Source organism: Ascaphus truei, chromosome 22, assembly GCF_040206685.1.
Source record: "Ascaphus truei isolate aAscTru1 chromosome 22, aAscTru1.hap1, whole genome shotgun sequence".
Lineage (NCBI taxonomy): Eukaryota > Metazoa > Chordata > Amphibia > Anura > Ascaphidae > Ascaphus > Ascaphus truei.
This window is the reverse complement of record NC_134504.1, coordinates 2,039,616-2,054,158: the sequence shown is the minus strand read 5'-3', so window position 1 is coordinate 2,054,158 and position 14,543 is coordinate 2,039,616. Positions and strand designations below refer to the sequence as shown.

At 48.3% G+C, this 14,543-nt stretch overlaps 1 protein-coding gene across 1 annotated transcript in view; it reads right to left on the bottom strand.

The window, feature by feature from the left end:
• DNAH9 (dynein axonemal heavy chain 9) overlaps positions 1 to 14,543 on the bottom strand; it is a 170,084-nt gene that overhangs the window by 118,804 nt on the left and 36,737 nt on the right. The window contains exons 19-28 of the mRNA XM_075579638.1: positions 13,083 to 13,249; positions 11,110 to 11,980; positions 9,145 to 9,275; positions 8,203 to 8,329; positions 7,532 to 7,684; positions 6,580 to 6,705; positions 5,523 to 5,762; positions 3,185 to 3,345; positions 2,621 to 2,777; positions 1,256 to 1,360 (exon numbers count right to left, since the gene is read on the bottom strand). Of these exons, the coding sequence (XP_075435753.1) occupies positions 1,256 to 1,360; positions 2,621 to 2,777; positions 3,185 to 3,345; positions 5,523 to 5,762; positions 6,580 to 6,705; positions 7,532 to 7,684; positions 8,203 to 8,329; positions 9,145 to 9,275; positions 11,110 to 11,980; positions 13,083 to 13,249 (2,238 nt within the window). The remainder of the gene's footprint in view (positions 1 to 1,255; positions 1,361 to 2,620; positions 2,778 to 3,184; positions 3,346 to 5,522; positions 5,763 to 6,579; positions 6,706 to 7,531; positions 7,685 to 8,202; positions 8,330 to 9,144; positions 9,276 to 11,109; positions 11,981 to 13,082; positions 13,250 to 14,543) is intronic.

The following is a 14,543-nucleotide window of genomic DNA, read 5'->3' as shown; positions in this document are numbered from 1 at the left end:
TCTGCTGAAACGCTAATAAATCTTTCATTGTAGCGTTCTTCCCTGATACTAATCCCAAGTGTCAACATTCCTGCAAAGCAGGCTGGGAGAATTTATTTTACACGAAAGAAAGTGTGTGACTGAGATAAGGAAAGGAATGGCAGAGAAGGTTAGCGTGCGTGCGTGCGCGGGAGAGTTAGAGAGAGGGAGTGTGTGCAAGAGAGAGAGGTGTGTGAGTATGTGAGTGTGAAAGAGGTGTGTGAGAGAGAGAGTGTGTGCGTGTAAGAGGTGTGTATGTGAGAAAGAGGTGTGTGTGAGTGAGAGAGAGACGTGTGTGTGTGCATGAGAGAGAGAGACGTGTGTGAGTATGTGAGTGTGTGAAAGAGGTGTGTGAGAGAAAGTGTGCGTGTTAGAGGTGTGTTTATGAGAAAGAGGTGTGTGTGTGAGTGAGAGAGAGATGTGTGTATGTGAGAAAGAGGTGCGTGCATATGAGTGAGAGAGACGTGTGTGTGTATGAGTGAGAGAGAGACGTGTGTGTGCGTGTGAGAGAGACGTGTGTGTATGTGTGAGAGACGTGTGTGTGTATGAGTGAGAGAGAGACGTGTGTGTATGAGTGAGAGAGACGTGTGTGCGCGTGAGAGAGACGTGTGTGTATGAGTGAGATAGAGACGTGTGTATGAGTGAGAGAGACGTGTGTGTATGAGTGAGAGAGAGCCGTGTGTGTGCGTGTGAAAGAGACGTGTGTGTGCGCGTGAGAGAGACGTGTGTGTATGAGTGAGAGACACGTGTGTGTGTTAGAGAGAATATATGTGTGGGTGTATGAGTGAGAGAGGCGTGTGTGTTAGAGAGAATATATGTGTGTGTATGAGTGAGAGAGGCGTGTGTGTTAGAGAGAATATATGTGTGTGTGTATGAGTGAGAGAGGCGTGTGTGTTAGAGAGAATATATGTGTGTGCGCATGAGTGAGAGACGTGTGCATGACATTTGGTGATGGCCGTTTTGCTGCAGCCAGATGCCCGCCGGCCTGTAGCTGCTGCTCACCTCGCCCCAGGGATCCTCCGTCCCTGGACGCTTTCGCCGCTAAGGTAAATCACTAACCTTACCCCTTACCCTAAACCCCCTAATCTTAACCTTCAATACCAATGCTAGCCCCTACCGTTAAACGCGGGCGCAGACTTGGTAATTCCGCTGAGAACACGTACAGACGTTTACACGCAGCGCTATACGCAGAAATCTACAGTATGCACAGCGCTATACGAAGAGGAGGCTTATTTACCTGAACAGCGACCACAGACAGCACTTCCACTGAAATTCTGTTAAATTCATCAAAACAGCCCCAGGCTCCAGTCTGAGAGAGGCCTTTGTAGATATTCCCGCAGGACTGAAATGAAAGGCCAGAGAAACGGTTAGTTGGGGGTACACGGCTGTTCCCCGTGGGGCGTTATGATGGCATATATTGCGAATCGCATGGAAACGCTGATATTCTGAGATATAAGGAGATTTGTTGTGTTATTCTCTGGGGGAACAATGTCACATGCTACATTACTCCCGGAAGGCTAGCCGCTCTAGAACAGGGAACCCCTGAGGGTTCCGCGAGTTGTCTACAAGGAGTTCACCAACAAAATATGTAATCCCAGGAGGTATGGTGGGTTCCTGAGCCCGTGGACGGGACTATGTCGGTGGTGGCCAACTCCAGTTCTCAAGGGCCACCAACATGTCATGTTCAGAATATCCCTGCTTCAGCACAGGTGGCTCAATCAGTGGCCCAGTCAAAGAAACAACAGAGATTATGGCTGAAAATGTACAACTGGCTCATGTATTTCATCTTAGAAACTGAAGGTGCCGCTGAGTGCTGGCCTTTGAAGTGGGTGAACACCAATTTCTAATCCTTGGCTCCTTGTGACCTTGGGCAAGTCCCGTTATCTACTGCAGTCCCCAAAGTTAGATTGTAAGCTCTTTAGGGCAGGGGTTTATTGTGTACAGCCCTGCATACATCGCCAGTGCTATAGCAAAGGTTATTATTATTAGAGACTGAAGATGAAAGAACGCAGAACCCGGCGTGTTAGCTACGCTCTGCAGAACGGTCAAATGCACCGATTACCTGGACTCGGTCTCACTGATTTTTAATATCAATGGCCTAAGAGTTCAGTGGAGCGTCCCTCATTTAAGTCAGCACTTTTCCAATACAACGCCATCTTTTGGTCTTGCCTTGGTACGTGGTCTTTTAAAGGCGCGATCCCGCAAAGAAACAGCTTCAAGCTAAACACACTATTTGTAAAGGGCGGCTAATTGCAAGTAGTGTCCATTGTTTCCTCCCCAAAAAGTCAGAGAACCTCCTGGCTGTAGTTTTAAGGATTGGCCTCTATCATTGAGACTGTGGTTGCTTTTTGCTCTCCCAGAATCCTCGCTGTTAAAGCCTCACTGCTCATGGGCTCTGCCTCTTAAGCAAAAGCTGTGACATCATCACCACTGACATTACAACTTCATCGGCTGCGTACGGAGATTCCTCAGTACAATATACGCTTTGGCTTCTTAATAAAACAGCACAAGCCTCTACTGTCCCACAAAACTCTCACCATGAGGAACCTCGAGACAACGCAGCCTCTCTGATACTCGATGCGGTGGCACCGAAAGCGTTTACCTTGTAATCCATTTGCTCGGAGCAGTTGAACACGTAGACCATGATGCCAAGGGCTCGCCCCAAGTCTTTGGTTGTCTCTGTCTTTCCGGTACCTGCAGGTCCCGCAGGGGCCCCGCTCATAGTCAGGTGCAGAGACTGGGTCAGTGTGATGTAACACCTGGCAGAAAATCCCAAATAAGCAAGGCATGATATGGACCTACAACCATTCAAAGCAGAAGCGCAGAGCACCGGGCAACAGTGACCCGAAGAGACACCTTTACACCACAACGTCTGGGCTGCAATACTGGAGCACAGAAACCGCGTCAGCTGTATGAGGAAGAAAATCCCACGGCCCACATCCCGAACCTTTATACAACAGGAACGCGAGAAGGCGACTGCAAAATAACCTGAAGTAATGGGTGTAATGGACAACACGGCCTTGTGCTTTGCTAGCATTGACACGTATACGAAGATACGCCCAGACCCACACATGCTTATATGCTGGCATTATAAACCCGGACTCTCTTGGTGTTTCCTGCCCCAGGAAGACCCATTCCCAGAGGCTGCAGCAATTTCATGATGTACCTGTCCGTTAGCGGAGTGATTACCAGGCGGGGAGTGTTTCCGAGATATTCATAGGAGTACATGAACTGGGCATCGCATATGTTGGCGAAGCAGTGTTTCTTGTCATCGTCCCAGCGGTGCCGGAGCTGTGACAGCCACACGAACGCCTGTGCGTTATCCACCTGGGAAACGGGATATTCACAGGCAGATGAAGCCGCGTATGCAAAATGTCACTCCCTGGCCCTGCATACTATCAATCATGCTAACACCGATTAACCGCCAAGATAACGAAGCAATCCGCCTGGAATTGAGCTTTGGAGAAATGCGAGAAACTGTTAACCCTTCGCTGCAGCAAACGGGTTAAATTTATTTTGCTTTCCACCATTTTTAATTAGTTTTTCCTCTTTCAAATGAAGTCTGCGTTGGGGCGGTACTCTGTAGGCAGCAAACACTGCAGACAAGGGGCAGTCTTTTCAATGTCCTGAATCGTTAACGCAAAAGCAATATGTCGCAGTGGGAGTGACTGTACCAAGATTAATAAATCCTGCTGTCCTGGCAATGGGAGGTGCGACATTCTGTCATCAAGAATACAAAGGACACTCAGATAGGTCCCTAAACCTGCATTACACCCCAATCACCAGCAAGCAGTGCTTCCACTGCACAGCAGGGGGATTCTGGGTAATGACATGCTTATGAACACAAACAATGTGTCACATTTTGCATGTCATTACCCAGAATCCCTGCCTGCAGCGGAAGCAAGGTGTGGTTATGTGGTAAGGCAGGTTTTGAGACTGAGACATGAACGGCCCCTAAGCTTTCTTAATCATTGCTGTACAGTGTACACCATCAGACATGTCATAGATCTCTCTAAATAACTTGAGATTGCTGATAACATTTTGTGTAATATGGATTAGAAGCATTTACTTGGATTAGTAAAAAAAAAAACAAAATACATTTTAAACCGGCAATTTGACTAATGACCGCGCAGAACATTACATAGAAACATAGAATTTGACGGCAGATAAGAACCCCTTTGGCCCCCTGTGTCTGCCCCCCCCCTGTCTGCCCCCCCCCGCCCGTGTCTGCCCCCCCTCCCCCTTGTCTGCCCCCCCCTACCTCATGTCTGCCCCCCCTCCCCCGTGTCTGCCCCCCCTCCCCCGGTGTCTGCCCCCCTCCTCGTGTCTGCCCCACCTCCCCCGTGTCTGCCCCACCTCCCCCGTGTCTGCCCCACCTCCCCTGTGTCTGCCCCACCTCCCCCGTGTCTGCCCCCCCTCCCCGTGTCTGCCCATTTTCCTATCTCCTGTAAAATCTCAGACCTCATTTGACCTTTATCTTTCTTTCCTGTTTAGGATTTATGTGTCTACCCTGAGCATGTTCTCATTCCCTTGCTGTACTAGCATCTACCACCTCTGCTGGGAGACTACTCCATGAATCCACCACCCTTTCCGTGAAGAAATCCTTCCTCACATCTCCCTTGAGCCTCCCACCCTCCGGCGTCAGAGCGCGACCTCTTGTTCTTCTCTCTCTCTGGGATATGCTTCCCTCCTGTATGCTGTTAAAACCGATGACATATTTAATGTTTTGTCATACAGTACCATCCCCCACTCCCCTCTCCCCCCATCCTCCCCTTCCCCTTGCCTCTCCCCCACCCCTCCCCTCTCCCCCCCTTCCCCTCGCCTCTCCCCCCCCCTTCCCCTCGCCTCTCCCCCCCCCTTCCCCTCGCCTCTCCCCCACCCCTCCCCTCTCCTCGCCTCTCCCTCCTCCCTCCCCCCCTCCTCTCCCCCCCTCCTCCCTCCCCCCCCTCCTCCCTCCCCCCCCTCCCCCTCTCCCCTCCCCCAAGCTGCACTTGCCGAGGTCCCGGATTCTTTCCTGGTAAGTTTTATACAGACCCCCCCACCATCGTATTAGCGCTTCTTTGTTCAGCATTAGTAGCTACTCGTTATCTTATCCAATCACTGAAGAGGTACCACAGTAACGAGGGACCATTTATGGTAACAAATAAGCAGAGCCGTTGCAGTATTGCCAACCCGATCCCCTACCGTCCAAACCAAGGGCGGCAACTCCAGTCCTCAAGGGCCACCAAGAGGTCAGTTTCCCCGGATATCCCTGCATCAGCACAGGTGGCTCAATCAGGTCGAAGACTGAGCCACTGATCGAGCCACCTGTGCTGAAGCAGGGATATGCGGGGAACATGACCTGTTGGTGGCCCTTGAGGACTGGAGTTGGCCGCCCTTGGTCTGGAGATACCAGTCTAATCCTTGTTGTTCCCAGTGCAGCAGAACAGAACAACTCCTTTTCCAATGAATGAGACATCGTCTTCACAGCATAATGAAAAAAGGGACGAGGAAAGATTATTTACCTTTTGAGCGATCATTTTAGCGACCACGTCTCGAGCGTGTACATCAATGGTGCAGATGGTCATGATCTTCTGTCTTTCCCCCCCGGACAGCTGGCCGATCAGCATGGTGATCAGAGTGTTGAGCTGGTTGACTTGTTTCTTGTAATACTCCTTCATGGCGTTCTCGTAACCTTCCTCCAGCCGGGAGAAGGAAATGCCAACCTCCGAAGTCCACCAAATCTGGGTGCAAGTAAGTGCCACCTGAAGAAGGCACAGTGAGACCTTACAGCTTAGGACAACCATATTCTGGATTCTTTATTCAGCTACAAGGAGACCGATAATGAGAGGAAGACGAGGGAGAAGAAGGTAGGGATAAAGCAGAAAAACAGGAAAGAGGAGGGAAGAGGAGGAAGAGGAGGAAAAATTAGAAGGAATAGGAGGAATATGAAGAAGAAGTAGAGGAGAAAGAAGAAGATAGAAGAAAAGAAAGAAGAGGGGATAAAAAGAAGAGAAAGAAGAGGAGGAAGATTAAGAGGAGGAAGAGGAAAAAGAGGAGGAAGAGAAAAGATGAAATAGAAGACAAAAAAGAAAAGTAATAGGTGGGACATTATTATCATTAATAATATTAATAAGCTATAAAGATTATATCCCACACATTTCCCAACTGCTACAATACTGTGTTATTAAAATAAAACCCCCGCGATCGGCTGTTAGAGGCGCGCAGGGAGTGTGACTCATTCTTACTGCGCGTCTCTTACAGACAGGTGGAACCCTGTTGGATTCCCACCGCGCGTCCCCACTGCGTTAATCTAAACGCGTCGCTAAAAACACGTGTCATACAAACGTGATAACTGCATGTACCAAATTCCACGGTGTCCCCGCTCGCTGCTGCAAAGCGGGAGACAGCTGATGCTTTTTCAAAATGTGTTTTTGCGCCGCGTAGAGTCTTGCGCCGCATAGAGTCACTACGGGAGACACCGCGGGCGTTTTTTGGTATAATCGCAGAGACTGGCTATTGTGGCGTTCAGTGATCAGACGGTGATGTCATGAAACGCGGATGTTAATGTATATAGCATACCTGTGCAGGATAGTCAAACAGCCATTGCTCTCTTGGCTTCTCCTCATAGGCTGTGACCGCCTCGGTCATTTCATGCCTCACGGTCGCCCTCATTGTATCCAGCACACGATTCAGCCAAGTCTCAACCTGGGAAGCAGCGAAGCAATTGGAATGCACTTTGCAACAATGAATCAGCGGCTGGCCTTGGATGGATGTTACCTGGAGCCTGGCGCACAAAATGTTCTCCCTCATTGTGCCTGGGCTGGGCCGTTTAAAGGTGCACTCAAACTATCGTCAGTGTATTTGAGTGTGAGTGCATGTGTGTAATATATATATATATATATATATATATATATATATATATACACACATACACACACACACACACACACACACACACATACACATACTGTATATACACACATTCTCCTTTCTACATACAGTACTGTAATAAGGGCACATTCTGTATGTCGCATTCTGTGTTATTAGCGCCTGGTCTGTATATTTCAGCTTCTCTACGAGTCTTCTAATCTAGACCATGAAGTAAACATTAGAAAAGGCAGAGAAAGCATTGTGCAGCCCTGGTGCCTTATTGTAATACAGATGTACACAAGCTCCATACGACGAATATCATTATATCATTGCAGCATTACAGCATACGCGCACTTTCCCCTCTGCAAACCCTACCCATTGCATACAGTATGTCTGTATTAGTCCCTTCACTGGCACAGAAAAAAACCCACTTCAATGCTCAGAGATGGGCTTAAATCAGGGGTTGCTCAATCAGTCCCTGCTTCAGCACAGGTGGCTCAATCAGAGTCTCATTCTTGGACTGAGCCACTGATTGAGACACCTGTGCTAAAGCTGGGATATCCTGAAAACCTGACCTGTTGGTGCCCCCTGAGGAATGGAGTTGGCCTCCCCTGGCTTAAGCAAACGTATTTTCTATCACTCACTTCCCGTGGACACTTACCTGCCCACTGCAGTCACAAGGCTCGTTGAAGGGGACATACTCCTCCTCCTTGCTGTACATCCCCAGCGCGGTTTTCGCTTGGGTCTCACTGGACTCCCCTTGAAATTTCATCTTTGCCATGTTATCGAATAACTTTGAGAGATGGCGCATCACCTGTTAAACCAGCGACACGGGAGCACGCCGAATATTACACTTTCCATAGGATTTCATGGCAGCGAAGACGCAGAACTCGCCAACAAAACACGCTGTGTGTGCGTGTGAGTGTGAGTGTGAGTGTGTGTGTGTGTGTGTGCGAGTGTGTGTGTGTGTACACAGATGTAGAAAAACTTCCTGCCACGTGTTTCCATAGGATTCCGTGGCAGCGCTCGCGTGGAATATGTCAGCATACCACAGGAAACAATGAAGCCTCCTACATCTGTAATAATTACTGATACATCTAGTAGCTTAGTTGGAAACACACAATGGTTCTTTTACTTATATGTTTAACAATGATTTCCTTTTTTTTAACATATATATATATTTATATTAATTTTCCAAGGGAATTTGCATTTTCTTCTTTAGATTTTTAACACTTATGTAATTGAAGAATGGATTCCCATAATACTGTATGCAGCTACTGTAAGAACGTTCATTACAATTAGCGTGATCATTTATAAGAGAAAGCTACGTACGAGTTCTGGGTTGGTACCGTTGGAAAGGATGTCCAACAGGTCCGCAGAGGAAATGAAATAAAATCGTGGGAACGCCAGTCTCTTGGTGTCCAGATATTCAGCCAGGGCTTTCTCGCACAAGGATAACCTGCAGGACAAGCAAAAGGTCATCTCAGAAGGTCGAGGTCTGTGATAACGTCCCGGTTATGTGACAGTCGCCCTTCCCGATAGTCCTGTACCATCACACATCTCCATAACCCATCAGGGCTCTTCTACTCACTCTCCAAAGGGGCAAGATAAGGAAAGATTGGGGAGTCGGGGGGCCACAAACGGATACCAGTGTCATTTCACATACATTTAAATACTTGAAAATGACTATATTTCAACATTTATTCCATCTGTGCCGTGTATATTTACAGTGGGGCGCCACATCCAGGGCCCCGCGTGGGGCGCCACATCCAGGGCCCCGCGTGGGGCGCCACATCCAGGGCCCCGCGTGGGGCGCCCCATCCAGGGCCCCGCGTGGGGCGCCCCATGCAGGGCCCCGCGTGGGGTGCCACATCCAGGGCCCCGCGTGGGGCGCCACATCCAGGGCCCCACGTGGGGCGCCAGTGAAGAGCCTGATTTAAAGGGTCATAGCGTGGTGCCCCTAGTGATGTTTTACCTTTGGAGCATCACCGGACCTCTGACACTACCTGAGCTTTTGGACGCTCCAGGAGCGATCCCATAACACCACTGGTGCCCAGATGCTGGAAACGGAAGAGGAGAGGGCTCCAAGTCCCTTCTGATCTGGCTGGTTGCTCTGTCAGGGGGGTCAGCCTCACCCCCCTAGAGAACGAGCAAGTGCCCGTGGCATCCCTGGCTCTTCATAAGGGTCTCTGGCATTCTTTGAATTACATTATTTTTTAATCTACTAAGTGAAACGACGCCTATGATGGTCAGATAGTTCCCACAGTGCAGTACCTTTCCTGAATATCTTCCAGCTTCTCATATAGACCGGGTTTATTGGTCGCTTCCACTACATTCGGTGTCCCGTTGGCATCGGCCGCCAGCTCTTTGAAATCATTATCGATGCCTTCAAAGCGTTTGGAGTCCTGGGAAGACATTGAGCAGCGCATTGTCACCATATCGCAGCTCTCTCCATTCAAGCTCATTCCAAGCTATGCAAAGGTCTCTCTGCCGTCAGAAGTGCGGTTCCACCGAGAACCAACCCGGAGCTTAACGAGACGCAGTTTAACTAAGCAGGTAAAAGAGATAGTTTCCTCCGTAGGGGGTGCTGTTTATCTCTGCAGTTTAAAGGTCCTGGTCGCACGGCCAATAGGAAGACACAAGGGATGACGTCACGGCTTTCTATTGGCCCGAATGACGCGGGACGTTTAAGCCGCCATTTCGATAACCCCAAATAGCCCAGCTGGAGCAGCTACCGGAACCCCCTACGGAGGTAAGTGTCTCGGGAAGCAGGGGTCCTCGGAGCAGAAATCAGCGCGGTTCAGCTCCGGAGACCCCCTGCTTCACATCTATTAAAATATAAAAGTAAAACACGATATGTCGCGTGGCGAGCTCCTTTAAAGGCGCATGGCATTTTTTTAAATCAATCCGTGAATACTGTACTCGCACTTGCAAATAAACGCCATTTTCGCAATGAATTCGAATGTTGGCGAAATTATTTGCCTGCCTATACTGGCTACAAGTTGAACAGCCGGGATTAAAGTAATGGTCAGAGTATCTTTTATTGCGACAGTACCTCGTTTTCATGCTTCCCAAAACTTTCAGCATTTGACAGACTTTTATGTACAAGATGTGAACTTGCGGCTGGTAATGCAAGGACATGATATTTTCTATTTCCTCTGGCTGTTATTACAGTCAGATTACAGAACTGCCGTACAATACTAAATGGCAGATTTTAGAAGGCTTCAGGCTGTTACTTTGTAGAAGGCAAAATGATGGGATTTGCACAGCCGAAAGTGACATTTCTATAGCAAGTAAAATGCTGCACTTACCGCTGCTCGAGAAGTCTTAAAAATAGTCATTTGTGTACGGAAAAAATCAACAGGTTTATAGAATAGTTAAAGCAGCAATACAGGTTTTAGTTAATGTTTGTTTTTATGTTTTTATTACTGGATTGAAGCAGGGGGGTCTCCAACCAGAGATACTCACCTTCGTAGTGGGTGTCAGTATCAATGCAGCAAAGGAACTGTGTGCCTAACAAAATGGCAGCGTTTAAAATGTCACGCAGCCCAATAGGAAGCTGTGACGTCACCCGGAGCAGCGTGACCAGGACCTTTAAACTTCCACAAAGATGCCGGCACCCCCTATGGAGGTAAGTATCTCTGGAAGCAGGGGGTCAATAAATGAAACCTGTATTGCTGATTTAATGTAGCATTATTTTGTTCTTGAACCCCTTCTATGCTGGAGGGCACCGCAATGCGTTGTGTGTGTGTGGCAATGCTGGAGGGCACCGCAATGCATTGTGTGTGTGGCAATGCTGGAGGGCACAGCAATGCATTGTGTGTGTGGCAACGCTGTGGGGCACAGCAATGCATTGTGTGTGTGGCAATGCTGGAGGGCACAGCAATGCACTGTGTGTGTGGCAATGCTGGAGGGCACCGCAATTCACTCTGTGTGTGGCAATGCTGGGGGGCACAGCAATGCATTGTGTGTGTGGCAATGCTGGGGGGCACAGCAATGCATTGTGTGTGTGTGTGTGGCAATGCTGTAATATTGTAAGTGTAGTTTATAACATACACATTGGATAGAGGAGATCATCATCAACTCTAAGAAGGTCCAGGGACTTATTCTATATCTGCCAAAGCAGCCGATTGGCCGATGGTGGGCTGCATCAGAGGACATAGATTAAGCTCCTGAGAAACTTGGTCTTGATATCATTTGAGGATGGATTGAAAAGGGGATGGTGCTCCTAAACCGTACCTCAGGAAGCTGCGATCGAATATCATCTGAACCAATGAAAATGCTTTCCAGGTGAGACCATGTGCGTTGAACCTCAAACCAGATGGAAATCACAGAGTCGGCGGTGGACAATTTCTTTTGCCAGCCCGACACTTCTTCCAAGAAAAACGCTATGTACTTTGAGGTCATCAGGTTCTGCAGTTGGACTTGATTGTCCTCCAAAGTCTCAATAAGCTCCTCGTCCGACTTTATCAAGGGAACACTGGTACGCGGGTGTGGTTCATACCGGAAGTTCATACCAGTCCAGGTTGTGTCAAGTTCCTTCAACACCTTCTCCATGCCCATCTCTTTGACAGCTTTGTCCACAATGCCACGAACCTCGTCTTCGAAATTATGAAGATTGAGTTTGAGCAGGTCGGCAAGAGTAGTGTCTTCATCCATGGTGAACCGGACACCAGTTGCCTGCATGAGTTGGCTCCAGTGCCTTTCCCGGATGGCGGAATTCTGAAGATCAGCTACAGCTCTTAAAGACGTCAATATATTCTTCACTTGGTTATCAAGACCTGTGAAAGCATCCCACGCCCGCATCTCTTTATCCAAGTTTCTGATGTCCTTTGCAAATCTTTTACACTCTAGATCCATGTTATCCACATTGATCTCTCTCCACTTTGTGGTTTGCCAGTCGTCCATGCTAGATGTGACCAATGAGATCATGTCCCAGAGTTCCTTCAGAAGACAAACCTCCTTCCTGCACTGTTTCAGCTGCTTGTAATCCGGAATGTTAACTTCAAACAAAGCCGCTGATTCATAAATCGAGGACATTGTGGATTCCATTCTCTTAATCTCCATGTGTTTGGCATCAAGCATCTGATAAGGGAATGAGCTTTCAAACCTGGAAAACACACAAGGAATTAATTCAGCTGTTTTACAGTAACTATATACACCTTACAATCTACAGCAGGGGGCTCAACTCCAGTCCACAAGCCCCCCCTTCCCCCCCCAACAGGTCAGGTTTTCAGGATATCCCAGCACAGAGCCTCTGATTGAGCCACCTATGCTGAAGCAGGGACTGATTGTACATTGAAAAGATTGAGCATAGGTGGCTCAAGTGTATCAGCAGGGTACAGAGAGAAAGTGGGAGGCTAGAATAAGAGGTCATGCTATGAAACTGAGGGCGTCAGGCTCGGCAAATGTCAGGAAGTTGGTGGAAAGGGTGTTGGATCCATTTCCTTTCTGCGTGAGCCTTCACCCCGGCCACCGAGCGGACGTGGAGGCTAACGCAGAAAAGGAAATCTAAGCCATTTGGGATAGAAACAAGAGTACCCCAGGAACATCGAACGTGGCGGCAAATCAGAGCGACTTGTGTCCACCCCGTGTCTTCCTGCTGTAAAACCTCAGACCTTTTTGATCCTTGGGGCTTTCTTACGTATTTAGGGTTTATCATTAGGTTGACCCCAAGCACGTTTTCATTCCCTGACGGTATTAGCCCCTACCACCTCTGCTGGGAGGCTGTTCCTCATGCCCACCCCCCCGTGGGTACTTCCTCACAGTTCCCCTTAGCCGGCCGCCCTCCAGCTAACCCGTGTTTTGGGATCAGGGGGAACAATGTCCCGCGCTACATCAGTAATACGGGGACACAAAGACATAACGAGAGAAGACAATTCCTGAATTGACGATCGTGCAATGAAAAGCACGAGATTAAAAAAGTCACGGAGACGCTCCACCGCACAGCAAATAAAAACCCCACGTGTGAGCACACTCGCACGTCTCAGACAGGCCTGCAACCCTGTCCTTCCCCATTATCTGTTGGCAAACAGTGCTTCCACGGCAGCCAGGGATTCTGGGCAATGACATGCAAATGAGCACACAGTGTCACTTTTTGCTTCTCATCCATTTAACATGGACTTCCTATGAGCCGCATTACCCAGCACAGCCTGGGTTATAGAAGCGCATGCAAATACGGCCTACGGTAAACGGTTCCGTCTTAGCCTCACCTAAAAGGCGCCTCCTTACGGAACCGCTCTCGGAAGTTGTGCTGCTCGACATCAAACGTTGCGCAGTTCCTGCGCAGCAGCGTGACCTCGTTGGCCTGCAGAGGAGCCACGTGCTGCTTCACGGTTATCGCCATCTTCTTTATGTTGTTCCATTTCTCGGGCAGCTCCTGAGTGATCACGCAATGATGGCGTTATGCGCTGATAGCTCAGACACCAGCACAGAACATGTAACTGCTATCAGACCACGGCTGGAGAATCATATCAAATAAAATGCCGAAAAGGTACAGTGGTTCTTACTCTATAAACTGCATGGGCACCAACCCACGGAAAGCCACGTTGATTTCAAGGGCGCTGTGCGTGCGATAACGCTGAATTTGTGCCATCGCTGTTTATAGACTAAGGGCCAACAAGTGGGTATTTTGTAATCAACAAAAGTAGACATTGCTTTACGATGGCGGCACAGGTCCAGCGGTACCCTGCTCTTAAAAGTGAAACGCGTCGCTCCCCTTTTTACATTTCCGACGGCTACCATGTAATGGGCGGGTGTCAGGGGCTATAGCCACATCTACTTTGCCAGTTACACACATCATACGCCTAAGTACATTTAAGAATGGATCGGGATTACTACCCGTATATATAATTGGCGCACGGTACTAGAAATGGGGATAAAAGGCGTTCTTTCGCATTTTTTACAACTCTCGTAAAACAACAGACGTTTAATTCATACCTTTTTAAATACTTTGGGGGGAAATAAATAAATATTTTGCTAAGGAGAACTAGAAGCGGGGATATCACTTAGAAACCGCAGGGGACCACATCACTAGAAGTTTCGGTTTCAAAAGTTCAGATAAACTTTCCGAAGTTTAAAAAAAAAAAAGCAAATTGATTTTTGTACGTTTGTCCATCTCTACCGAACACCCGAGTGGACTTTAGAAGTTTGGATCATTCTCTTAGATTCGCCATTAGACTCTAATCATCGCACGTTACAACACCAGGCACAGTTTCATACACAGACCGTTCCTCCTCACAAACATCAATGGGAAGACCCAATAAAAAGTCAGATCATCTACACATCAATTATTCCCAAAGGCTGTTATAGGAAAACATTTTTAAAAGGCAACATCATCCTCGTAGGTACGTATATCAGTTACCCCATAGACGTTGTAGGATGAGTCTGAGTTTTGAAAGCGTGATCCTACAAAGACCCAACCATTGCCCCCTTAAGGTCTTAATCTATACATCCTGAAGCAGTCGTATGTGTCATCCCTATTTACAGTAAGTCAATGGGGAGTTTGGGCCGGTAGATGCCCGAGTGGCCTCTTCGGACTATATAAAGTGATCCACTTGGTCTTTACAAGGGTCACTCTCTAAGACACACAGTTGGCCCTCAAGTCTTCAGTAGGACCACCCTTTAAAAAAGTCAGGATCACCATTCAGTTTCCCCACATACGTTAAACAGAA